The sequence below is a fragment of the Dendropsophus ebraccatus genome, chromosome 12 (assembly GCF_027789765.1).
Source record: "Dendropsophus ebraccatus isolate aDenEbr1 chromosome 12, aDenEbr1.pat, whole genome shotgun sequence".
NCBI classification, from domain to species: Eukaryota; Metazoa; Chordata; class Amphibia; order Anura; family Hylidae; genus Dendropsophus; species Dendropsophus ebraccatus.
Window position 1 is genome coordinate 75,786,318 of NC_091465.1, and position 26,294 is coordinate 75,812,611.

Below are 26,294 nucleotides of genomic sequence, written 5' to 3' on the forward strand. Positions count from 1 at the left end.
GAATAATTGGGGCAGATGTGTATTTAAGACTATTAGTGATGCAGCCTGCAGGTCATCTTGGATAAGGCACATTTGTGTAGGTCTGATTGTAACATTACCGTTTTAAAAATAAAAAAAGTTAGGGACAGAATTTTATTTTTTTTCTAAACAATATTTTACATGGAGGCAGAACATTATGGTTACAGCAACATACACCCTGCAAATGACAGCGTCACCAGAGCTCCTGTGAGTAAAAGTCAAATATTTCGAGGGTGGGCTAAAAAAATAAAAATAAAAAAAAATTATGTTTTCAGTAAGCCACATATCTGGCCATGGAATAGACCTGCTTATTACATGTCTACATATATATATATTTTTTCCTTTTAATGGGGTGATACATTAAAACACACCCCTACATTTTTTTACTATTTCTTTTATTTTAATAAAAATAAAAAATAAAAAAAAAGACACCGGAGTTCAAATTAGCAGAAGGGGGAGGTTATAAAAGTTTACAAAAATCCGTTGGGGGGGGGGGGGGGGGGGGGGGGACAGGGAGAATGAAAAATCATCTTTTATACAATATTATATAAAACTCCAGATTTTTAAGGCAACCCTAATGAAAAGAAAGTGATGTGTGGGATTAACCGTTTCCTGTCGGGAAAGGCATCGCAGGGGCAGATCAGTGAAACAGTTAACTATCCTGATGGTAAAGATGGCAGCAAAAATGCTGGGGGTGCGTGAATGCCCAGGGTGAAATGAGGGGGTGTTCCGCCCCAAAACCTGAGAAAGCACCAGTCTTAAGCTGGCAAGGGCAGGGCCTGGGCATACTTGAGGAATAAAACTTCCTTTGGATTTTTTTTTTTTAAATGTGTAAAAATTAAAAAAAAAAAAAAAAAAAAAGCACCCCGTTTAACGTCCCAACTTTTATGCCATGCAGAGGGAAGGAATATTTACATATGTACGAAATAAAAGGAGGTTAAAACGGCCACCCAATGATAAGTGAAATCATTTAAAGCAACTTCCTTATGTTAAAAAATAAAAGCATTTCTACAGCGAACCCAGTTATTTTCATGTCATTTTTTTACTCTTCTTTTAAAGTCTCCCCCTCCCCCCCCCCCCCCCCCCCACAAAAAAAAAAATAAAAATAAAATAGGATTATAAAAACAAATGTCCTTACATCCAGGGAACCTAAGGACTTTTTTTTTTAGGGTTGGGGGGAATAAATTCCACTGGAACAAGACCCCACAATGGGAATCAATCTGCATATAGGTGACTAGGCTACGCATGGTGGGCCCAGCAAGTCCTCCATTAGGAATCCCTGCTTTCCAGTGACAGTTCCTCTGTGGCTCTCTGGAGATCGGTGCTCACCCTTCTACAGAGGGTTCCACCTGGTTGTGGGGGGAGCTTTGGCTCCTCCTGATTACTTCGCACTTTTTTGTCCGAATCCTCTGCTCCTTCGGCCTCCAGACGTTGATCCTCACTCCAACGACGCTTGAAACGCAACTTAAGAGGGATGCAGCGGCCGCTTTCACTTCCTGCGCTGACCGCTTCTTCCTCCCTTCCAGGTGGGATCGGTGGAGGAGGTTTTTGCTCTGGTGCTGTGGGTGCCTTAAACACCTCCTCATCTTCTTCCTCTTCTTCACTGATGTCTGTCACCTCCACCATGAGTTCTTCCTCATCTTCCTCAGCGTCAGAGATGGGCTCTACCTTAATCTGTGGAACCCCGGAGGAGGAGGTAGATGAACTAGGTTCCAAGGGTCGGTCCCTTTGCTTTTTACCCAGAGGAGGAGGCTGAAGTTTAAATTTGAATGGAGGCTCATCGGGAGGCAAATGTAGAGGCTTTTCTGGGCGCTGTGGTTGAGGCACCACAATACTGGGGTAGTGCAGGAATGCCCGTGGGCTGAGGTGGTAGTTATACACGCTCTGCGTGTGTGCCTGAAGGTAACGCTTCATGTCTTCGGGGTTGAATGAAAAATGACTACCGCCTGGGTACATGGGGCTCAGAGTGGGTGACGGGGTATAGTTCATATGAGTAGGGGTCATTGGTAAGGCAGGTGAGAGCTGTGGGGGCAACAGGCCAGTAGGAGCACCCATAGGTGACACTGGGAATGGGCTGAGGGGTTCTGGCACCCGTGGACGAGGGTAGACCCTGAAAATGCCCTCATGAGAGAGTCGAGGAAGCGGCGGCCCTCTGAATGCTGGGATGTCAGGCCCAGGGCCTCTTCGGTGCTGCTCCTCGCTCAGGCTCTCTTCTACTTCAGAGTTAGCTGAAGTGCCATCGCTGCAGTCACTGACTGATCCACGGGCTAGGCGCCGTGCCACAGATGAGAAGAGGGTTGGTGAACGCAGCTCCTCAGTAGGAGACAAAACATCTGAAGGGGTGCAGGGTGGGAAACGGAAATGAGTTCCTCCTGATGGTACAGGGGGAGCACTCTGAGGTACCGGCCCTCCTATAAGGGAAGACAAAAAGAGGGAACCATTAGAGGCAAAGCACAAGATTTTACTACTTATAGTATTAGCGTTAAAAGTCCAATCTGCGATCATAGGCGAATAGTATAGCTTTGGGGAAACGTTCCCAGATAACCAAGTCATTTGGACGGTCCTACTCCTGACTCACAGCTATCTGTGTAATAGAGTACATATAGAGACCCGTCAAATCGCTGAGCAGGACTGCCCAAATGACTACTCGGCCCAGCATGGGCAGACATAGACATGTTATACAGGTTATCCAGTTTTAGAAAAACATGGCTGCATTTTTTTTTTCATTCCCCAGAAAAAGCGCAACTCTTGTACTCAGTTTGGGTGTTGGTTTAGCATCTCATTTCCATTGAAGTGAATAGAGCTAAACTGTAATACCACACAAATCCTGAGGACAGGGGTGGCACTGTTTTTGCAAGAAAGAAGCTGTGTTTTTTCTAATCTTAATAATCCATAACCCCTGCTCCTACTGGGGGCCCAGAGGAGGAGGTTTAATTGAGCTGTGGCACACAATTTCGATGTACTGCTCCATTCAAAAAAGGGGTCCCCATTCAGGTTCCCAGTGGTCGGACCCCACTGCGATCTGACACTTATTCTTTATCCTGTGGGTAGGGGATAAGTGGATTAAAGGGGTACTCCGGCAGGGGGTGGGGGCTTTTTTTTCGATCTGGCCGGGGAGGAGGTGGCTGAGGCCAGTGACATCCACTCACCTCCCCGGTTCCAGTGGCGGGTCCAGTATCGCTGCCCGGACGCTTCCTGGTCTTTGACGCAACGTTTTAAAACCGCTCAGGAAGTCAGTGACGGAGGTGGGATCACTGACTGGCTGAGCAGACTTGAAACGTCACGTCTCAAGCCTGCGTCAGAGACCAGGAAGCGGCCGGGCAGCAGGGACCGGAGCGCCGCGATACGGGACCAGACGCTGGAACCGGGGAGGTGAGGACGTCACTGGCCTCAGCCACTTACTCTTAGGGTCCATTTACACAGAAAGATTATCTGCCAAAGATTTGAAGCCAAAGTCAAGAATAAATTTGTAAAGGGGAGAAATTTCAGGCTTTCCTTTATGACCTGATCTCTGTTTATAGTCAGTTTCTGGCTTTGGCTTCAAATGTTTAGCAGACAATGGACCCTTAGGATACCCCTTTTAATGTCTTATCGAGGCTTCTGTTTTGCAGACTTACCGGTCATGCCCATGTCTATGAAGGGGTAATTAACCAACACCAGCTTGTTAAAGTTGAACTTGTAGGTGAAGCGTTTGCCTTTGGTTTTGTGAAGGATTCTCTTGTTATAATAATACCTGGAAAATAAAAAATAATTAAAAAATAAAATATTTAAAAAGGTTATTTATAGCAACAGAAAAAAACCCCTAATTTTAAATCCCAATTATGAGAGCCAGAGAAATAATTTCCCTCAACATAATTGCAGATTAGGTAACTCTATACACTTTTTTTTTTTAATAAAATGGATATTGCAGGGGACGCTCTCGTGCAATGGGACTGCAGAAGCCCAGCCCTGGTTGTAGCAAGGATGTCATCCATAATGACATCATTGCTTGTATAGAAGACACAGTAAATGAGGTCTGGTGATTAAAACAAGCACGGAAATGTGGCAAAATGATCAGTATAACTTCTCATTTAACCAACGAAATATCTGGTCTGTCCATGCCAACAAGTCCAGTATGGGATCCTATCATTGAGCTAGGATTTCAATCAATAAGTTACAAGTTGGCATATGTTCACACTGAGGAATAGAAGAGGAAAGTTTTCGGCTTGAAATTTCCTCTTCGGTGGAATAGATGGGAAATTTGACGTCTATGGGATTTCTCTAGTGGAATCCGCCCAAAGAATTGATATGTCAATTCTTTGAGCGGAAAGCAGGTCCGTGGCGGAACAATCTGCGTGTAAATTCCGGCATGTGAACAACAGAGCGTAAATGCCATTAAACACAATCGGACATTACGCTTAATTTTACATGAATTCCACCCGTAAAATATGTACAGAGCAGAGTCCACTTGAACTCCGATAGATCAGCATTTTTACTTAGAGGATCCCTCGAAGGGCCCATTCAGTCCATACATTAGCGCAGCAAACTGTACACATTTGGGAAATACACTGAACATTGTCATTTGTGGCGATGAAGCTCAACAGGTCTGCCACAGTACACGTTGGTGCAACTTTTTACAGGTATGCCAACATATACTCTGCATACATGGCCCAGATAGGTTATATGAATGTAAATTCATTGAAACTGCAATATATGATCAGGCAGCAGCCAAATATATTACATCCAAATCTCCAGTCACCTCCAAGTGTAACTCACCCTGACTTCCAGGTGTCTTCCAACAGGAAAACATTAATAAGCATGGTCAGATTTGGGAATTGTGGGGGGAAATAATTGCCTGTTTAATCTGCAGTCACCTAGAAGGGATTGCTTGTCCTTACAGTCGCAGGCCTGTTATCTCGCCCGGGGTATATTTTGCTAGATGGAACCCAGTAATTACCCCTCTGCTAAACAACTTGTCTTCTCTGAACCCCCAGGTGAACTGGAGACACGCGGACCTTATAATTACACCTCCCACCGCAGGTATGAGAAGTAAATAGGTGAGGGTAGGATCCAGTCAACTTGTAACCCTATATAAACTGGAACAAAAATATCTCCAATAACAGGGCGTCACCGGGAGGCGCTTACACCCACTGGGAATGTTAGACCATCAATGCATCCGTTTGTGTCTTAAGTTATTTTGAGGGCGTAAAAACACAAAAAACGAATATAAAGTGCATACTGGAAGCTGTGGTACTGCAACAGGTTAATTTCCTCTGAATTAGACTAGGGTGTGCCATTATGGGGACCTCACCATACAGTCACTGTTTTCCAGACGGGTTCTCAATGCAAGTCTATTGTACCACCTGGGACGTGTGCACAGAGAGGGGAAAGAGAAGCGCTTGGCCATGCACTTTCCCCATCTTGTAGCACTTGGTTTGGTCTAAATACTCAGACCCCGATCGATATGTTGAGTTAAGATGTTTGCTCTTGCACTGGTTAAATAAAAGCGCAATCTTACCTGAGTGCTCGGCTCAGCTTATCATAGTTCATTTGAGGCTTGCACTTGCGCACGCCCCATAGCCGCGCCACCTCATCTGGGTCCTTTATAACGAATTCTCCATAGTCTCCTTGCCAGGCGATGACATCATGATATTCCTCTTTTCTCAGAAGCTCTAGAATGAAGTGCCAGAGCTGGATCTGTCTGGAGCCCGGGCTGGACTCCGGCTTATAGGCCCAGTCAGGAAAGGCAAACCCTGGAACAAAAGGAGAAGTTTATTAAAAGGAATTGTAATATTAGGAGACACCAAGAAAAGGAGGCATAAACAACCCATAATGGGGTAAAATGCCACCTCCGAACTGGTGTCAGTAGCATAACGGGTCAGTCAGTCATCTCATTGGGGTATACTGGACTATAATAGTCATACTGATGGATTTCTCAGGAATGCAAAGTGACCCCTTTCTTGACTTCCAAAAAGTGGTGCTTTCTAATAGCCCTGCCACTAATCTTATAGATTCCCACCCTATTACATGGGTGATAGGCACTGATTAATTACAATTAGAACACCGGCAATAATACACAGAATGATATCAGCCTATAATCGCTCAGTGTAATAGAGCCTTAAAACGGCTGCTATGCTCAGCCCATAGGGGGCGCCACCAATCACCCAAAAAGCCTATGTATAAAAATATTTTTATTATGTTCCATAGGAATGCAGAATTTTATGCAAGTCAAGAAGAGTGACAACTCCAGTGATCACCATAACAGTAGTGAACTGGTGGCCAGGCATGTGTAGTGACTCTCTATAGAAAATATGGGTGTCAGATGAGCGTTCCCGCCAAACCCAAACGATCGTCATTTGAATCCCGTTGCCGGGAGAAGTGGTTACAACCCAAGACAAGGACTGCCTTTGTTTTCCAGGCAGTTCTCGGGCTGCATCCATCTTCTCCAGGTGGAGGGATTCAAATGCTAAATCATTCCGAACTATGGAAACAGGAACATGTGACCTGAGCAAGGATAAATTCAATAAGAGTTAGGTTTTCTTAAAAACTATATGCGCCTAAACCCCTATAGACCAGACTAAAGACTGGATTGAGATTGCTTTATTGCAGGATTTCTCCAGCTGAAGGCTGTCAGGGCATGATGGGAGTGATAGTTTTGCATTGGAGACCACTGCTTTAAAATTAGGAATATCTGCATTTGATAACAGTACAAAGATAGCCATTTGCTATATATTAATTATATATATATATATATACACACACACACACACACATACATACATATGTCTTCTGCCAATTTATCCATTCACCTTTAACTATCTCACTCCTGGTTTTCAGCCTACACAATTATTCATTTTGGGATCTCCGCTATTTGTGGCCTTTTGGGCACAGGTACTGCCGTAAATGCCCAGCGTACTGTAAAGTGCTGACTGCCAGCGAGGGGGGGGGGGCATGGATGATAGGGCTTCCCAGGCAGGATGGGTCGGTGCCTGCCCCCCGTAACCACGTGAACCTACTTTAAACATGTGAGGCTGTGGTGTGTGGTGCGGCCTGCCAGCTCACAGCTCCCTCCATCCTCAGCACACACCAAATAGCTCCCAACTGAGGTCACACCATCCCACACAAAGGCCCTTTTCTTATAAGGGCAGAGCGAGCGGCCCGTCTCCTGCACATTCCTTCCAGGAGTACAGAAGTAAGAGGGGGTGGGGGGCACTGGCGAGAAGGGGGACTGCCCCATCACGTCCTCCATTTACTCATGTCCCTACATGCTGGTACCAAGGGCTACCATGATGCTGAGGAGGTAGACCAAAAAACACAAACCCGATACCAAGCAGCAACAAAGCTTTATTATACTATAGATCTGGCTGGGAGTTGTAGTATACATTTTATCCCAATCATGTTTAAACTCACTAACTGAAGATAAACCTACCACATCTGCTGGAAGTTTGTTCCAAGCATCTACTACTCTTTCAGTAAAGTTCTAGATTCCTGTGTTTTTTTTAATCTTTTCTAACAACCTCTTTTTTGTGTTCAATCTTTTATGAAAGACATTTCACCCCTGAATTTTATTTAGGCCTTATAAATTGGACCCATTGATGATCACCGAATGGTCCCGCGTCTCTCCCAGAGTCAAGACCATGGCTGGGATCAAGCCTTCTCCTTGGCACTCTATTCAAAGCCTATAGCCCTGAGGAACAGAAGACTTTGGCCGCTATAGTCATGGTCTATACACACTGTCTGGGGTTGGCGTCGGAAGGACGTCTTAGTGGCATGTCACCGGCAAAAGATCTTTAATGTACAAGATCAGCGATCACCCGAGGAAAGATGCTCATCCATAGCATAAAGCTGAAACAATTGCTGCCTCTTAGCGTCCCTCTTAAAAGGGCCCAAAGTTTCTAAGAGTGTAATATTATAAAAGACGGGCTGATCATATCAATCACACGTACACGTATGGATGGGGATTGGAGCCGAGGAATGAATACTGTATTAAAGATACTTTTATTTGCGCTCACAATAGAATTTCAAGGACAGGTTTTTTTCGACAAACGCTCTTCCCTCGTGTCGGAGTCGTCCTTGAGCACACGTCAATGGAGGCTCTCGTTTCTAGAGAGTTATGCCCCTATTCCACCAGTCGTTTAGAGGAGCAAACGAGCGCTCTCAGCGCTCGTTTGCTCCTCGTTCCCCGCTCGCTGCGCCCGCTATTCAACGTGGCTGCAGCGAGCGCGTGAGTGCGGGAGGGGCTGCTCGGAGGATCGCTGATCGTCCGGGCAGCCCATAGGATATAGCAGCGTCTACTGCCGGTGCTCCTATTCAACGGAGTGACGGCAGCACATCGCTGCTATATCAGTCGCTTGTTTTACAACATGTTGAAAAACAAGCGACTGCAACGATCAGCCGATATCAACGATGTCGGCTGATCGTTGCACTCTATACCACGGGACGATTATCGTTCGTAGCGGCAGATATCGGCCGAATATTCGTTCTGCGGAATAGGGCCTTTAGAAGAGCATGGACCCAGTGATTTTCCTTGACTATCAGAAATCTACAGGTGGTGATGACCACTAGGAATGGGCCCTCCGGCAATATGGTAATCCATTAAATCCAATAACCCAGCACTGAACTGCAATATTATCATATACAGCCGACCATCTAATGTGTATAGAGGTATTCAGATTCTTCCATGATGGCATATGTCAGGGTAAGGAAGGCTCGACCAAGCATGATCGACATGTCCATTCCTTTAGTTCTCAGGTATTATGATTAAAAAAAAAAAAGAGCCCATGTAAAGTATGGACAGTATATGGGAAACTAAGGGATCTGACAGCTGGCACCCCAAGAATGGAAGGCAAGTGGCTCTATTCAATATCTATGGGGAATCCAATTATGGTTGGGCACGCCTGTTTTCCTAAGGGGGATATGCCACCCCCAAGGGCAGGGGTAGGGAACCTTGGCTCTCCAGCTGTTGCAAAACTACAACTCCCATCATGCCTGCCAAGGCATGATGGGAGTTGTAGCTTTGTAACAGCTGGAGAGCCAAGGTTCCCTACCCTGCCCTCGATGTATAGTAGTTTTACCCCCCTCTCCTAAACTGAGAACATATGTATACTTGGCTCAGTTCTAAGACGTATAGCCAGCTAGTATTTTGTAGTCTATGACCTTCTATTACTCCTATCCAGCCCTGTTAATTAAAATAACGAAAATACTATGGTTACACAGATTTGATAAACTGGCGTTTGAGTCTATTTTTATAGCAATCAATCCATACATACTTAGAGAGACAAGGGGGTGGGGGGGAGAGACTAGCACAAGTTTATTCTATGGCTTGAAGGATAATGAAGTTTCTCAGATTGCAGCAGACTCTGCTCCCTCATCCTTCCTGTTCTATACTTTACTGGGCGATATCTATTGACCTGCAGGAAGACGGCAAAGAATGAGAAAAAAAAAACACACACAAAAAAAACTAAAAAAACACTGCCGTCCACCACTTGGCAATTCCGGTTCTCGGAGGAAAACAAAATCCTTCCTGACTCCAGTAAATATCCTTGCCCTTCCAGATCAATAGATGTGCATATAGCATCGAGCCAGGGACCTGCCAACCTAGAACAGTCACAGCAGGGTCTATAGGACGGGAACGTTAAAGAATTGAATCAAAAAGGAAAGCGGGTCTCGCTAACTGAATTAGAAGTTCAGAGGGTCCAAAGATTGTTTACACTTTATTATAAAGCACCAGAATGAGTTTGCGATATATAAACTCCTGATACACAAAAACATAAGAGATGACAAGGTTCATCTGCCATGTTGGATTCTCCCAGTCATTCCTGGGGACAGTCACTTGTAAAGTTGCGCGCGAAAGATGTGCCCAATGGCGTATGCTCATATTAAAGGGGTACTAGGGTATTTTCTTTTTTTTTCAGCTCATGTCAGAAAGTTATACAGATTTTCAATTTACTTCTATTTAAAAATCTCAAGCCTTCCAGTACTTATGTATGCTGTATGTGTTCCAGGAAGTGGTATACTCTTTCCAGTTAGACAGAGGTGGCAGCAGAGAGCAGTGTGTCAATCTCAGGGACTGTTTTCTATAGGGATAGGTTTTTTTTTTATAGGGATTTGCTGCTGCTCTGGACAGTTCCTGACACGGACAGAGGTGGCAGCAGAGCACTATGTCAGACAGAAAAAAATACACCACTTCCTGCAGGACATACAGCAGCTAATACTGGAACGCATGACATTTTTAAATAGAAGCCCACATAACTTTCTTACAGCCTTTGATAAATCTCCCCCTATGTGTTGCTATTCATGTTCACTGTCAGCGACACGTCCCCTATTTAAACTGGAAGATGTGCTACCGACCAAAAACATTCTTAGTGTCACCTATAAGATTTGGTTAGCCATCAAACAAGCGTCTACTTGTTCGTCGGATGATCTCAAGGTCTTTAACACAGGGCAATAATCGTGAACAAACGTTCCTATGAACATTCATACATAACCCCCAAGGGCCTTAGTCATTTCTGAAAAAGCTTTGAACTACATCCATGACATAGATGTATATAGATGCCAATGGCTTGGCTTGCATAGCACAGCAGATAAAGAGGTGATGGAGGTCATCCCAGCAGGTAGACCATGTCATCACTTATCAAGCAATGGTGTCTATAGGTGGCCATACATAAACGTGTAAATGCTGGCCGAACCCAATAACTGCGATGGAGAATGGAGGTTCTGGCAGGTGGATTTGAACAGGTCCAATCCTTTTGTTCTTAAAGTGTACTTGTCATCACGGCCACTCCACACTTGGAAGTTCAGTTAGCCATGGAAAACCAAGAACGCACCGAGAACGTAATGTGTGGGATCTTCATTGGACTTGCGGGAGCAGAGACCATAGAATGGAGTCCATGGCACAAATGGAAATGCGAGCGGCGGAATCCGCCGGATGTTCTCCAAGTGGATTCCTCAGTGAGAACGCACCCTCACACAGCAAAACAAAGCGGCAGGGTCACCTTTAACTCGCTAAAAGCAAGAATGGTTACGGTGGAGAATACAAGAATTGGGGAAATTCCAAAACATTCTAAATCCAGAACCCCGACAAGACTGAGACATCTCTTCTGGAATAAGAAGGACAAAACACAAATCCAAGCTGAACGGAGTTATTTCGCCAACATTCATAAGAACTCTAAGCTCCTCCAGACGATGACCATCTATAAACATTTATGTAAGGTCTCACAACTATAGCTCATGATAGCACAAGCCGTCTTTATGAGGCTGGATCACGTGCCTGCAGTCACACAACATGGCACGAGGTGTGCAGAGACATACAACACACAAAGGACTCTTTTCTTCTACGCATTCACTGGACGTCCTGGTCTGCCGGGAAGTGGAAGGGAAGACATTCTGTTAACGTTACCACTTTTGTAAGGGCTGAAAGTATGTGTAATAAAATGTTTACAGATGTGGTGGAATCAACAGCTGAGGGAGACGAACTGGAAAATCACATCCGGACTAAAAATCCAAAAGTCCACTTGGCCAAAGGCAGACAAGAGGAACCACGCTCCAGTACCGCCCGGATTAAACATCAACTGGACCCTTCAATGTCCCCTCATACCAGTCAACAGGAAGCGGCCAAATGCATTGTCAGCTGTAGACGCTCCTCATCAGCTCATAAACCTCAGGAGATGTCAAGACCATCAAGATAATTGACCAAGGTTCCAGAATCATCAACCAACAAGAAGGGGGATGGTTGTGCAGTCACATACAGACTCAGACAGTTGTCCATTAGTTACGCAGGTCAAAGATGAAAAGATTATTCTACAGGAGAGAGATATTTTACATACCGAGACATACATCCCAGTAAATTAAGTTTCTGTCTACAGTTTTTCGACACGTTGAGTGGGGTTGAGGATTAGATTGCATGCTCTTGTTAGCAGGTTCCTATACACATTAAAAAATATATACAATTTCAGTGAGACAGTCCGACTATCTAATGTGTATTTCGGCCTACTGACAGATGATGCTGGGGTATACAAGAATCAGGTATGTCGGATTTTAACTGCCGAAATCTTTTGTTCTCTGAGAGACAAGCCGCTGTCTGAAGTGTTGCAGTAGGTTAGGGCTTTAGCAGTAGGTTAGGGCTTTAGCGTGCATAATCTGGTGATCAACAAAGAACAAACATTTGTTCAACGGTTTTACTATATGTTTGGCCAACAATTACTCCAATTAGTACAGCCTTTGCCCACCCTATTTCTATTTAGAATACATGAACTTTTGGATCGAATGAGTGTTCCTGTGTATAGGGGGATTGGAGGGGCGACAGCTGTCAACTGACTAAGTCTTTTGCCAACAGCCACTGTGTTAAAGCAGAAAATCAGCTGCGGATCTGGTAAGTGTGAACGTACCCTTAGGGTAGCTTCACACGTACCGTATTTTCTGCTGCAGATCCGACTAAATGAATAAACAAAGCATTAAATCCGCACTGTAAAATCCACTGCGGATCCGCAGCGGATTTAATACTGTGTATATTCATTTAGTCAAATCTGCTGCGGATCCACAGCAGAAAATACGGTACGTGTGAAGCTACCCGTAATGAAGTAAAATGATTTGTTAGCTCGGCAGTCGGCTGCCGTTGAACTCCGTGCTGCTCCACTATGTGTGCCTGGAAAAGCTGGATCCAGTACTGGGAAACTGGGCAGCTCTTCTAGTCATTAATACTGTATATTCGCTATTCTCTAACGCTCACTTTTAGATGTCTAATCCATGGGTTATCACACACAGATGTTTAAGGAGTTCAGTTGATACCCAGAGATTTATGACATCATAGCTTTTGGTGGATCACAGATCCAGCCTATTTTGGTGACTTCCACTAACAGCTATAAAGCAGTGGTATATTGCTCGGATAGGCAATCACTTTACAGTGGGAGGCTGACCTCTGACACCCAAGATCCCGAGAATAATGGGGCTTTACACCTTCAACTTTTTTTTTTTTTTTTTTTTTTTAAGTGAATGGGAATAAAACTATAAATACCAGACACAACCTGTATACAGATAGTGCTCCTGATCTTGGTAAAACATACCTATTCATCTACTCCAAAAAAAAAAAAAAAAAAAAAACTTAAAAAAGGGAATTTATTAGCTTTAATTTATGCTCATATTTCAAGGAGGCAGCACCAAGCTGCTGCATGCACGCCTTATCTTTCTCCAACCATTCCCTTTCAATGACCAAGATACAGGGCTCAGTGCTGGAAGCCAAGCCCTGTACATCAATCATGGAAGGAAGTGAGGTGTAAGGGGAAGGGTGTATTCTGCAGCTTGGCACTGCCTCCTTGACACTTGAGCTCTAAGCATGATTTAGAGCTGGAAGATTCCCTGCTGAGTGGCAACCAAATAGTCCTTCAGAGCATTGTAGTTGTCACCCAATCCTGGTCAGCTAATAGCTGGAGGTATATTACTACAGAATGGTCATTCAGGAGCCTTGGAAAGCTGTGTAACATTCCTCGAGGGAGAGCTTATGGCTTCCATATTAGCATTCACCTCGCTTTCTCTAAATGTTCTCATTCGAATGATAAATTCTCTGTATTTTTTCTGTGATCCTTTAAGTGAACCTCCTGGTAGAGGGAAACAAAGATGAGAGAACTTACAGCAAACAATGACACACGCTCATCTATACAGATCTGGAAATAGAGCGATAAGCACATGAGTCAATCGCTGCACATGGAGGAGGAGTGTGGAAGTGACTAATCCACTAAATATGATCTCGCGTTTATTTATTAAGGTGGGATAATATATAGAGATGCATTCTGCGTCACTACAACCGCTGATGTAACAACCACCAACCAGGCGACAATTTGCTGCCCCTGTAACGCCATTCAAGTTGTTTACTGGTGAATTGCTCCATAAACAAGGCCTTATTAATACTGTTCAATGACGAGAACACGTCAGTGGGAGAATGGTGCCGGCCACCAGAGCTTACGATCCAATTCTTAAGCCAAACCATGCTCAGACAAATCCCAGCTAGGTCAGTTATTGGAACTAGTGTTGAGCGGTCTTGCTGAACTGTTCGGTTTTAGCAACGTTCTCGCCATTTGCCTCCAGGTGTCTGGGAAAGTTTAATGTCTCCCTAGGGATACAGCCATAGGCAGCATCCAACTTCTCTGGACGCTGGAAGTCAAAAGCCGAGTGTTCGGTTTCGCAAAAGTTCTTTGACCCCGAGTAGTTGGGCAAGTCCGCTCAACACCAATTGGAACCTTAAGTGCCTACTGAGCTCTATTGTTTGGTTTGATACCCTCCAAGGGTACTTCATAGTTTTGCCATACAGCAGGGGACATTCTAAGTACATAAGGGGGCGCAAGGCTGTTTACTCACCTTTACTCAGGCCACTTCAATTGACCACTTTTGAGACAATGGGCGATATTTATCAAACATGGTGTAAAGTGAAACTGGCCCAGTTGCCCCTAGCAACCAATCAGATTCCACCTTTAATTTTCCAAAGAATCTGTGAGGAATGAAAGGTGGAATCTGATTGGTTGCTAGGGGCGACTGAGCCAGTTTCACTTTACACCATGTTTGATAAATCTGATGTTTATTCAGACTCACGTAAAAATGTGCACATAAACACCTCGGTGACCCATGCACCTTCCAACCACATCACATGTCCCAACGCAGACACAGACTATTCACAACGTGCCCAGACAGGACGGGCTATTGTTACTCATGTGTAGGTGCTTTCTGAAAATAAGACGGCGTGCCTGCAAGCAAAAGGCGAGAACACACTTGTACTGCGCGTTGACCTCTAATATGTCCTGTTTATGTCTGCGGTCAGTATAAAAATTAATTTGTCCGCAGGATACTCTTCAAACTCATATCCCCCCCCCCCACCCGTCCCAAATCTATAACTTCCAGCATCTCCCGCTATTTCCCGAGATGCTTCCTATCTGTAAACATTATAGAGGGGGAGGTGAGGGAGGAGGAGCCGTTCTGTGGTTCTGCCATTTCCCCAAACCCCAAACAAATCAGGAGGCATCAATAATTTAACGTCCCTGTAATGGACGCCAGGGAGCAAGACAGGAGAGAAGCCAAGGACGCAGGGAAAGGCATTAAGAGGGTGAGGTCATCTGCTGGCAGAGGAGGGGGCTACCTTAAATTAAGACGATCAAAACCCACCACAGGACAAGAAAGGACACCTATCGGGATGGGAGCATCGGAGAAGTAAATGTTGACTACAAACAAATATCGAACATATTACAGTACTGTATTTATATACTATCCATCTACTAATTCTATATATCAGATTTGCATATCACTTGCATGTAGACATCTTACCAATGGGGACCAGCAAAGGAAGCAACACTAGATAAAAATCAGCCACGTATGGTCCACACCTTAAAGGGGTTATCCAGTGCTACAAAAACATGGCCACTTTCTTCTAGAGACACCACCAATCTTGTCTCCAGTTTGGGTGCAGGTTTTATAAGTCCATTCCAATATAAAGAATGAAGAAAACCACACCTGAACTGGAGACAAGAGTGGTGCTGTCTCTGGAAGAAAGCGGCCATGTTTTTGTATCGCTGGATAACCCCTTTAAGGAGCCCATACACGGAAAGTTGTCATCTATCACAGGACGTTTCTATATAGGACAATGAACAACCAACCATTTGCCCATTACTGGCCCTATGCAGGAGGCCCTTAAAGGGTTCCTTAACCTTTTAGGAACAATCTGACATGTCATAGTTTTGATTGGTAGGGGTCTTGCACTTGAACCTCCACCCAAACACTAGAGTGAACAGAAGGAAGCACGGACGGAGTGTTCTGCTGTAAAATGTACACATCTTGGCAGGAAAAAGGAAAAAACAAAAAAATACTATACAATGCTTTTTATTTTACCGAGTTTTTTTTTTTTATCATTTAGGGTACATTCACACTGAGCAAACACACGAAAATTCTGAGCAGAATTCCCGCGGACACTGCTAGGAACTCCACCTGCCTCACGGTCTCAACGTCATGTATAGGCCGCCTCCGCTCAATTCTTTGAGCGGAGATCAACGGAGAGCGAGAGTGCCCTATAATAACATTGAGACAGTGAGGCAGGCAAAATTCCAAGCGGAGTCTGCAGCGGGGATTCCGCTCGGAATTTCAGCCCGTTTTCCTCAGTGTGATCGCACTGTTAAAGTGAATCTGTAGGATGGGTTACCTTTACTTACTAATTGTCGTTTACAGGCTACAACTAGACTGCTGGATGATGAGAATTACATTTTCTCTATTTAAGTAAGGGATCAGATAAAAGGTTTCAATCAGATCAATAACCCGATCACAAAGTTAGTTAATGCACAAGTGTCAAACCAGCAGCCTTCCAGCTGTTACAAAGCTATAATACCCATCATTCCTTGGCTGTCCAGGCACGATGAGAATTGTAGTTTTGCAACAGCTGGAGGGACGCAAGTTTGACACCCCTGCGTTAATGGATTACGGGTGTCTGACTAGTGAGAAACGAGTCTACAATCTGTGTGTATCTAAACTAAGAAGGTGGTGGCAATGCAGCAAATGTCTTCCACAAATTTCATGATGTATAGTAGAAATAAAAAATTAAGGGCCAGTCTTCCTAAGGAACAACGACCATTAGGACAGAGGATGAGTGGCTGCTGGACCTACCATATGGAAAAAACTTCCAAGAGAAACAAGCCAAGAACTTGCAACTCTGGTACTAAAGTTAAGGCCCCGATGACTCTCGCAGGCCAACCATCACCCAGGTGACATGTCGGCACAGTCACCAGCAACGAAAGGGTGCAAAGTAAATGTAAATGGGAGGCGGCAGTCGTAAGAACGGGGAGGAAAGAGAAACGAGTGCCGGTCTCCAAGCAACGGGAAATACAGAGAAAGAGAGTGAAAGGCAGGCTAAAAATAAACTACTTCAAGAATAAGAAGAAGCAAAATACACCCAGATCTATAACTGCACCAAATATACAGCACAGACCCACACATTAACCCCTCAGAGCCCAACGGAGGCAAGGGATGGGCAGGGAGGTGAGGTGTATTCAGAGAGGTCTACAGGGAAAAAAAAAAAAGTTTCAGTTAAAAAATAAAAATTCTAAAATTTCAAAGAAAATATTTGAAGGTTACATGTTACATGTCATTGACTCTGATACCAGTTTTCACCCGGGCAAAAAAAAAAAGTTACTGCAGCAAATGACCTGTGACTTTTTGGCTGTACAATGCCACCGCTGCACACAATGTCGCCTCTCATAGGAATGTATGGAGCGACACAATGTGTGCCTGTCGGTGCAGCTGGCCAGTTGCACCCTGTAGGAAATAGACACTAGTGTAGGGGCTGTCATATGCGTGACTGCTGAAGAGACGCCAGTCAGGGGTCTGACAATAAAAAAAAAAAAAAAAAAAAAAAAAACACACAAGAAAAAAAAAAATCCCTGAAAGTATGAACAGCTGTATCTAAGAGAAAAAAAAAAAATTCTATAATTGTCATTCATCTCCCTGAGAGATTCTACGCTGTTGCAGTGATACCTGTTGCAGCACGACCACGGACGTATAGGCAGACAGCGCTAAAGCATATCATAGCTGGAGTTTTCATTCTGAAAATGGTGTGCATGGCAACAGGACCAAAGCTGGAAAAGGGAAAGATTTTTTATTTTTTTTTGCAACTTCAATGGGTCTCCTGTTGCTGTGACATAAGTTATCGTACATTGTAAATGGAGATCTACAATTCACCGCTCCACTGGTTGGACAAAAAAAATGAAATCTATTATTAAACAGTTCTAGAATAAAGATATTACGTTTAATAAATGCCTCATAGACCAATTTATTGTGCCAGAAACTTTCCGCTTTAATACTGGAGTGCAGATCGCGTCCAAACGCGGAGATTTATAGACGCCATAAAACCAGAGAATTATTGAAATCTGTAGAAGGGCTACAGGATGGCAAAAAGTTAAGATTCGGTGAAAAATAGAAAAATTATTTTGTCTACTAAACAAGTCTCCTTCCTCCCCCCGGTTTACAGGACATTCAACAACCTCTCGAGACATTTGGCTCTGCCGTCACTCGCCGGTGTCTCACCACCCAGAAGGGTTAAGCCGTCGGCCGCCCTCTCGCTTGTTTGGCTCTGTGCCCAGGTGAAAACTCTCTTAGTGTCTGACCTTTTCATCTCTTTCCTCTTTAGGTTTCCTGTACGCACTGGGCCGGACAGGTGCCAAGACTCCATTACACCCCCTTCTACTGTAGGACTGTATCCCTGACTGCCCTGTGGGCCAAAGTTTTGTTCCAGGCCCCGCCTTCTGCGCCACCATCTTTCTCGTAATACCAAAATAAATAAGATTGCAGGGAATTTCCTCTGGCCTTAACACATGGATTACCATTGAAGAGCCGTGTGAGTCTTGTATGTTTGTAGGAGCCTGGTACCATTGTATGTAAATATGTAACCTAGAACCAGTCCAATATTTGTTCTCTATAGTAAGTGCCATCATAAAGGGGTCTGGAATATTCAGCCGAGGATCTTAAACCGGCTATACCCATTAATAGGTAGGGTATTCCCAACTGAGGAATTTTGTCGCCATTCTTGTTATCAGTGAGGGTCCCGGCAGCTGGATTACCACTGATCAGCTCATTACCCCCTATGCTGTGAAGAGGAGATACCTTTTGATACATATTTGCCAAATCCACAGGAACAGCCACACACCCAACATACAAGGAGTAGTGTTGAGCGGACTTGAGGAAACTGTCAAGGTTCGGCAAGTCTAGGGAGTCTAGAAAAACATGGATACGACTGACGTTTGCTCAACCGCAGGATGAGGCAAGGTGGATATTAACTTCCTGATCCTTTTGTTCACTGGAATATAAACTTCCACCAGGTGTGTCTACAACTTAAGCCCCTTTTTCATGGCTCAACGAGGGACAGGAAGCCAAAACCTTCACAAGGCCCAATGATTCATGGTGCCATTTAAATGCATTATTGGCCTCACCCCCCTGTACAGAGAATTTATATGGTTGCATGGAGAGAAAAAAATAAAAAAAAAAAAAATCAATTAGCCAATGAACAAGCGCTCGCTGGCTGACCGGTTTTTTTTTTTGTTTGTTTTTTTAATGGGCCAATTATCAGGTAAATGAGTGTTCCTAGGAATGCCCTGCTCCCTCGCCAAGTACGCACGCTTGGCCAACAGCTATCAGAAATGCATGGCTAGCTTTAGAAATAGGCACAATAATCAAAAGGTACAGGGTTAGAAAGAACATGGCTTATTAAAAATAAATAAAAATGTTTTTTCTAGTTGTGGACACCCAGTAATATTTTGAGTTTACATTTGGTTGCACAAATAGGCGACAAGTTTTGCCGTAGAAGGAATAAAACGTGCTGCACATATAGATCAATATGCCAATCGGCAAAAGCTCTCATGAACTGGTATACCCAATGATGCAGCGCCATAGCTAAACTCCATGAAATTCAATGGGAAGTGACATACTATTTCCATTGGCGTTTATGTATACCAAGCAACACAAGCCACAAGGGACCAATCTAGGCAAAACATACGGGGAAAGTCAGCACTGGATCCAAAATAAAATAGGGACCGATAATAGGGAGCAATACGATTATTGGATATTGACCTGAAGTGAAGAGATTCCTAGAAAGCCAAGGACATTCATCACTATAAGACAGGAGGATGGTGAAAGCCTTTAATCGCCAACCTCCGAATGGTGTGACTGTAACACAATGCTGGTAGTTGTTGTACACCAAACACGTACAGTGGCCATGTAGCCTTTTTCTAAACAGTCCAGGTGCTGATATCCTCAGAATCCACTTAAACTTGGCCGCGCTGAGCACACCAGTCCAGCTGGAGAAAGCACAGCTCACGGGGAACGAGGAGGTGGATGGTGGGGGTGGGGGTGACTGCATACAATGGGGCTATTGATAGGAGAAGCTGGCTTGGACCACTCCACAAGGGCACTTAACCCCTGGACACCAGTCACGCCATCACAGTAACCTTTAACTCTTAGTGTTTACTCGGACACTTACAATGTCGCCAGATCCCAGAGACCGAAAGCAACGATGGACTGATGTTAACCACATGTGCGACGCGGCTGCACTTCCAAGGATGAATATAGAGGTAAACTGAGGGGGGTATGCTCCCCAACTGGCACAGACTGGGTTAAGTGCACGGGTGGGCCACGTGTTTCATATCTGCCATGCCTGTGCATGGCAGGCGTCCAGAAATGAGCCCCCACATCTCCTGGTGAATCACTGCGCTCCTCAGCTCATGCTCCCCCCTCTTGCAATCCCCCCCCCCTCTTCCATCCCAAACAAGCCTCCCTCCCCCTTAGTCTGACTCAGGCACACAGTCCGGCCTGTTCTCCCTAATTAAAGGGAAAAGTTACCAGCCTCTGACATCACAGTCTGAATGTATCCTAAGAGCCGACTTCAATGGGGCTCTGTGTGCAAGACGGCGCTGCGGCACGGCACCCACGAGCGAGGGGTGGGCATCCCGCTACACAATGAACTAATTACTAACTTTGCAGAAATGGAAAGAGAAGGGGGGGGGGGGGGGGGAGTGGGCAATCCCTACAATGACCACACCTTACACCCTTGCTGCTCCCAGGGACACAGCACATCAAACAGAATAACAAGTAATTGTAAGGATGCTGGCAGTGCCAGGATGCCCATGGGGGATGCACGTTACACTCAACTGCTGGCAGTCACTGCCAAGCGTCACATGAGGCCTGACACAAACACTAGATAAAAGTCCAGACGCTGAACTGGAAACAAATAGGCCCCACTCGCTGCAGAGCTGGTCTTGGACAGTGCCCATCTGCTGGGCACACTTTCAATGCCTGCACTACTTCTGCAACAAAACACTTTATTATGAAGACTCACAAAAGTTCTGCCTCAGGCGTACAAAACGCAGTGTGTCATAGGTGTCTCAGGTTTAGCGGCTGACAAGACAATGGCGTAAACAACAACGGGGCTTAGCGATTAAAGTAAATGCTCAAGACAGCTGAATAGCGCTCAAGAACAATTGAAGGACTTTAAGAACTTAAAGGGTATTAAAAAAACAACAACATACACGTGACCAGATATTGCTATATCATACACATTGTGGTGAGCTGCACCTAAAGGCCCTATTCCACGGAACGATTATCGGGCTGATAATTGTCCTGTGGAATAGAAGGCAACGATCAGCCCACATCGTTCATGTAGCCTGATCATTGCGTTGCTTGTCTTTCAAACATGTTGAAAAAAAACGACCAGGATAGCAGCGATCTGCTGCCGTTGCTCCAAGGAATAGGAGCGGCGGCAGCAGACTTTCCTCTATCTATAGACTATCCACTATCCTCTATTGGCTGCGTGGACGATCTGGCAATCACCTGGGCAGCGCCCCCCCCCCAGCTCCCCGCAGCCCCTCCCACACTCACCCGCTCGCTGCCACCGCTATTCCATGTGCCTGCAGCGAGCGGGTGAGTGTGGGAGGGGCCGCGGGCAGCTCCGGGGTGGGGGCTGTCTGGGTGATCGCTAGGGATCGAGGAGCAAACGAGCGCTGATAGCTGTCGTTTGCTCCTCACTGTTGGCCCGTGGAATAGGGCCTTAAGACAAGTGAATAAAGTTGTGCTGATCGAGTCTCAAGAAATTGAGTTTCTTATAATTATGAGGTTGCAGATGCGACACCATTCGCTTGCATTAGATGCAACTTACCACAATCTACAGGGTACGGTATGACACGGTGTTAACCGATTTAATTTCCGGACATAATCTCTGTGTTGCCGTAGCCTAAATATGCATGTACTCATCTGCCACAGATCCCCCACCACTTAGCACTTCCTGTTCTCCTTCCCAGCACATAGAAAATTCTTGCTCAACCAATCACTGCCACCGCGGCCCAGCGTTAGACTGTGTCTGGACTGAGGCCTCATTACATGTAGCGATTCTGGTGTAAAGATTCGCTATAACGATCGATAGTGAAAACTAGCGATTTAGTAGCAACGATTCTGACATTACATTCCCCCGACTGCTGTTATGAACAATAATTTTTGCGTTGTTAGGCTGGGTTCACACTACTTTTTACAAGTGTGTGTGCGTCCGTTTTTCCTTTGAAATCTATTATAAAAAAAAGTCTCAAAATGGATCTGTAAAAAAAAAAAAAAAAAAAAAAAAACGGATTGCAAAAACGTAGTGTGAACACTGCCTTACTGTATAAGGTCACCAATCGTTAGACTTATTAAATTAACAGATATGCGAATGATAATTCCATACCAACGATAATTTTTCAACATGTTGAAAGACAACGATTAACGACTTTTTGTTGATCGTTGTGCGTTATTACATGGGCCGATAATTGCTCATTTTTCAGTCATTATAGCTATTTTTTTTTTTTTTAAAAGGACAATCGCTCTGTGCAATAGGTGCCTTAAGAACAGGAGGCAGTAGAAGTGATGGCACAGTCAGAACGACATGGGTATAGGATCGGTGGCAAATGACTAGATGCATGTTTATGTCTCACTCCAAGCCCGTTTAGGTATTAATATATTTATCTTGACAAACTCACACTGGGACTGGGCTGCAATACCAGACACCACCTATAGTCTAGAGTGGCACCACTTCTAAAAGGTCAAAAAGACTAGTCAGAAGATGGTACTGGTATAGTCTTGGTAGCAAGGCCTCCATGTTGAATAGAAGGCCATTACCGTATATAGTTTGACCACGTAAAGATGATTTTTTTTCTTATTTTTTTTTTTTATTATGCCCACAAGTAAAGCCTCATGCCAGTAGTGGGAAAACCAAGGTTTATAATGGGGCAACTAAAAAAACAGGACTGGATAATATCCATTAAAATAGCTAGAAATAATTTGAGATCATGCTGCCTCAATGCATAAAACAGCCAATAGACAGAATGTGGGGAGATATTGGTTTTCCGCACGTCAAGGTCAAAGCAAAGACCCGAAACTAGTGCATGGAGGCAGCCCCCGGAGGAGAACTGCAGACACAAACTAACCACACTGCGCCACTTGGCACTGCCCTGTAATCACCCACCACAAGGGCAGGGGGATAGAGTTACTGATCAATACGCAATGTCTTTCTGAAAATGCTAAGCCAAATGTGTGAGCGCTATGACCTCACCACTATCACCATCAAGGTCGAGAAAACCAAAAGGGGGGGGGGGGTGTTGTGTGAATATACAGACAAAAGGAAGGAGGGGGGGAAAATAGCATAGGACAAGTAATAAGCATCGTCAACATGTCACTGATGTTGCTGCAATAGGGAGGTAGCATTCAGAGCGGTACAATAAACCAAGAGAACGGACCAGATAACCTAGACGAATGTCTATTGTTAACGTGACCATATACATTAGAACATTCAATAGCCGAACCATTTGATCTTAACATAAGCCACAAGCAGGGGTCGGGCAGTGGCTTAATTCCCTTTAAGAACACATGCATACTTGATCAAAAATCGAGCACACATGTGGATGGGGGAATCAACAAGCTTTTGGCCAAATAAGCTTTATTCTCATCTAGAACGTTGTGGCGATCACAGAATATATAAAATGACCCAAATATGAGGGCGCCATCCTTGTCCCTGTCCAGCCCGCTTGCAGCTACCAGAAGTGGTTGATTTTTTTTTTTTGTACAGTTACATAACTCCCATTGACTCTAACTGCATTGCTTCCCAACCACCTCTGGTGGCCACGGGTGCTGGGGAGACCTCATTCTAGAAATAGGTTCATTCTTGTGGATATGCCATGTCTCCTTTAAAGGCTGAGGCCTTGCCACCGCGTGTGGATAGTGCCAACAGTCAAAGTACCAGCAAAGCAATCTGGAATTTGTTTTACTAGTAGGGCTAAAGCAATGCCAACCGTACACATAAAAATCAAGCTTTAAGGCGATCGCTATTCCTGGTGACTTAACTTCGTTTATTTCAAAGGAGAGAGGAAAAAAAGCTTCTGCCAGACACCTTTGCCCTGGACTGACAATGTATTAGCAATACTGAAACCGAACTTACCAGACACTGCTTTCCCCTGACATCTGTTACCAGAATGTCCTTGTACACAAGATCGGCAAAGCAGGTGGACGCCAGCAGACTTTTGACCAACATTATTATACACAAACTGTGTATATAGCATAGACTATATAGCAGAGACAATATTCTAAGAGGAAACTCTAATGAACTCCCCCCCCCCCCCAAAAAAAAATAAAAAAATTAAATTGACTTGTCACAGGCACGACAACTTTATTTTTTTAATTAGTTGGTGTCCGAGTGTTTAGACCACGACAGATCAAGAGAACATCCTCCCCTTTGTCTGTTTTGTGGCCATGTGAACTAGACATCCCCATACACTTGCATTTCATAGGGGTCCAAGTCGGTCAATGGGAAGGGCGTAAGAAAAAATTTTTGATTTGTCTTTTACACATAAAAAGTTATTTCGTGACAGTACCCATTTAAAGTTAATGTTCCACGGGACTTATAGTTAAAGCACAAAGAAAAGTTGCCTACCGGCATCTTCTAATGGCTCAGATGTTGTGTCTACTCTACAACATATTCTCAAATTGAAGGTAAAAGTTAGCAAATGATTGCCCATCTGAAGATAGCCCCGCCATATATTTATGACTTAAAAGAAAGGCCAATGGAATCACCAAGATGTCCAATAACCCAACCACTTGGGAATTTGGTATTTCCTTGCTTCATTCCAATTAGAAGTCTCCCTAGGTGAGCAGTAGATTATAACTAGTGTTGAGTGAACTTGACAAAAGTTCGGGTTTGGTAACGTTTGTCCAAATGCTCTGCATCTGAACAGTAGCGTCTCGAAAAGCTTCATGCCACCCTAGGGAGTCCTGGAAAACATGGATACAGCCATAGACTCTGGATCAGACAAATGTTGCCAAACTTCAACTTTTGGGAAGTTTGCTCGACACTAATTATAACCTCATTGAACAAAGAGTGGAAGAAAGAAGCTGGGTTCTAGTCTGAGGGAACATATGAGGGAAGTTCTCATGTGAAAGGACCATGAGTGATGGCTCTCCTCTTCGTAACAGACACGGTCACAAATCATATCAATGTGTTCTTTGTAGAAACACTAGCATAACTTTAGTTACACCAGTTATCCATATCATCAAAAACTCACAGTTAAGCCAGCCATAGACGTAAAAGCATTTACCCTCAACACGACCCTTCTAACAAAAAGGGATTGTAAAAAGCAGTCATCCCCTTTAGGACACGCTCAAGTGAACTCTACTGCTACTCTATATTTTTGCATAAGCTCTTTTTTTTTCTTGATGATGGAACAATGAACCACCGATGAAAGAATTCTTTTAGAAACGCATGACGTCAATAAAAACATTAAATTTCCAGTGATGTCAAACTACATTTTCTGGTAGTTTTGGCTTCTTGTCCCAGATTAGATGTGAAACACCTGAACCGAGTGGGATCATGGAAAAAAAAAAAAAAGGCCAGACAGGAAAACAAACCTTAAACCAGGCGAAGGAGGGGGTGTTTTGGCACAGAGATGCTTTTGAGAAGGTATGGGTCATTCTCCCCACCACCTACTGCCCTGAAAGGCATCAAAAAGTTTGATAAGCCACAGCACACACTTTACAGAGCCAAGTCACAGCAGTAAACAAGAACAGACCCTAGTCTGTACTTGGCCGAGTTGCAACCTTAAACTTTTAAAACCTACGTAGTAACAGGTCCAAACAGGTGTGTAATCGGAAAATGGTGGTAGGCAACTTGATGGTGCTTCAGCTGTTGCTAAACTACAACTCCCAGTAGGCCGGGGGCTGTAGACTGACAACAGGTGGAGAAGCTATGTGTTGTCCATCGCGGGTTGTCTTCCAGTCCAGCGGTCTTACAACCAGATTCCCACAGATGCAAAAGGGAAACATGTTCGTTTGGTGCTTGATGGGAACCTACTGCTTACGAGCAACCAAACCACAACTGGGCACCTCTATGGGAAAGAGCCAACAACGCACATAAAAAAAAAAGTGTATGGCAAACACTACAAATAAAACGGGCAAGATAACGCAACACTACCAGACTTTTTCCTCCCTTGTTTTGGACCCCAAACAAATAATGCTTTGTTAAGGACCACGTCACCTTAAAGCCACTCACCAACCCCCTCTTCCTGGCCGATTGCCCCAAAACCCACCCTAGGGTGTGACAATCCTTGAACAAAGCTTGGCTTGTCATCCCTGGTTAACTTAAAGAAGGCAGGAGCTGGCTGCCGGAGGCTTGTGTGTGGGTGTATTACCTGCAATGGGCCATTAACTCTTCCTCTGCCAGCCAGGTACAGCTCAGCAGCACACAGGTTAAGTCTGGGGTGATGTACTTTTGG

At 44.5% G+C, this 26,294-nt stretch overlaps 1 protein-coding gene across 2 annotated transcripts in view; it reads right to left on the reverse strand.

The window, feature by feature from the left end:
- Nucleotides 1–1,113: 1,113 nt before the first annotated feature.
- ERF (ETS2 repressor factor) overlaps nucleotides 1,114–26,294 on the reverse strand; it is a 97,679-nt gene continuing 72,498 nt past the window's right edge. For both annotated transcript variants that reach the window (XM_069946473.1, XM_069946474.1), the window contains 3 exons: nucleotides 5,516–5,750; nucleotides 3,636–3,751; nucleotides 1,114–2,429 (listed from right to left, as the gene is read on the reverse strand). In XM_069946473.1, the coding sequence (XP_069802574.1) occupies nucleotides 1,288–2,429; nucleotides 3,636–3,751; nucleotides 5,516–5,750 (1,493 nt within the window). In that variant the 3' untranslated portion in view covers nucleotides 1,114–1,287. The remainder of the gene's footprint in view (nucleotides 2,430–3,635; nucleotides 3,752–5,515; nucleotides 5,751–26,294) is intronic.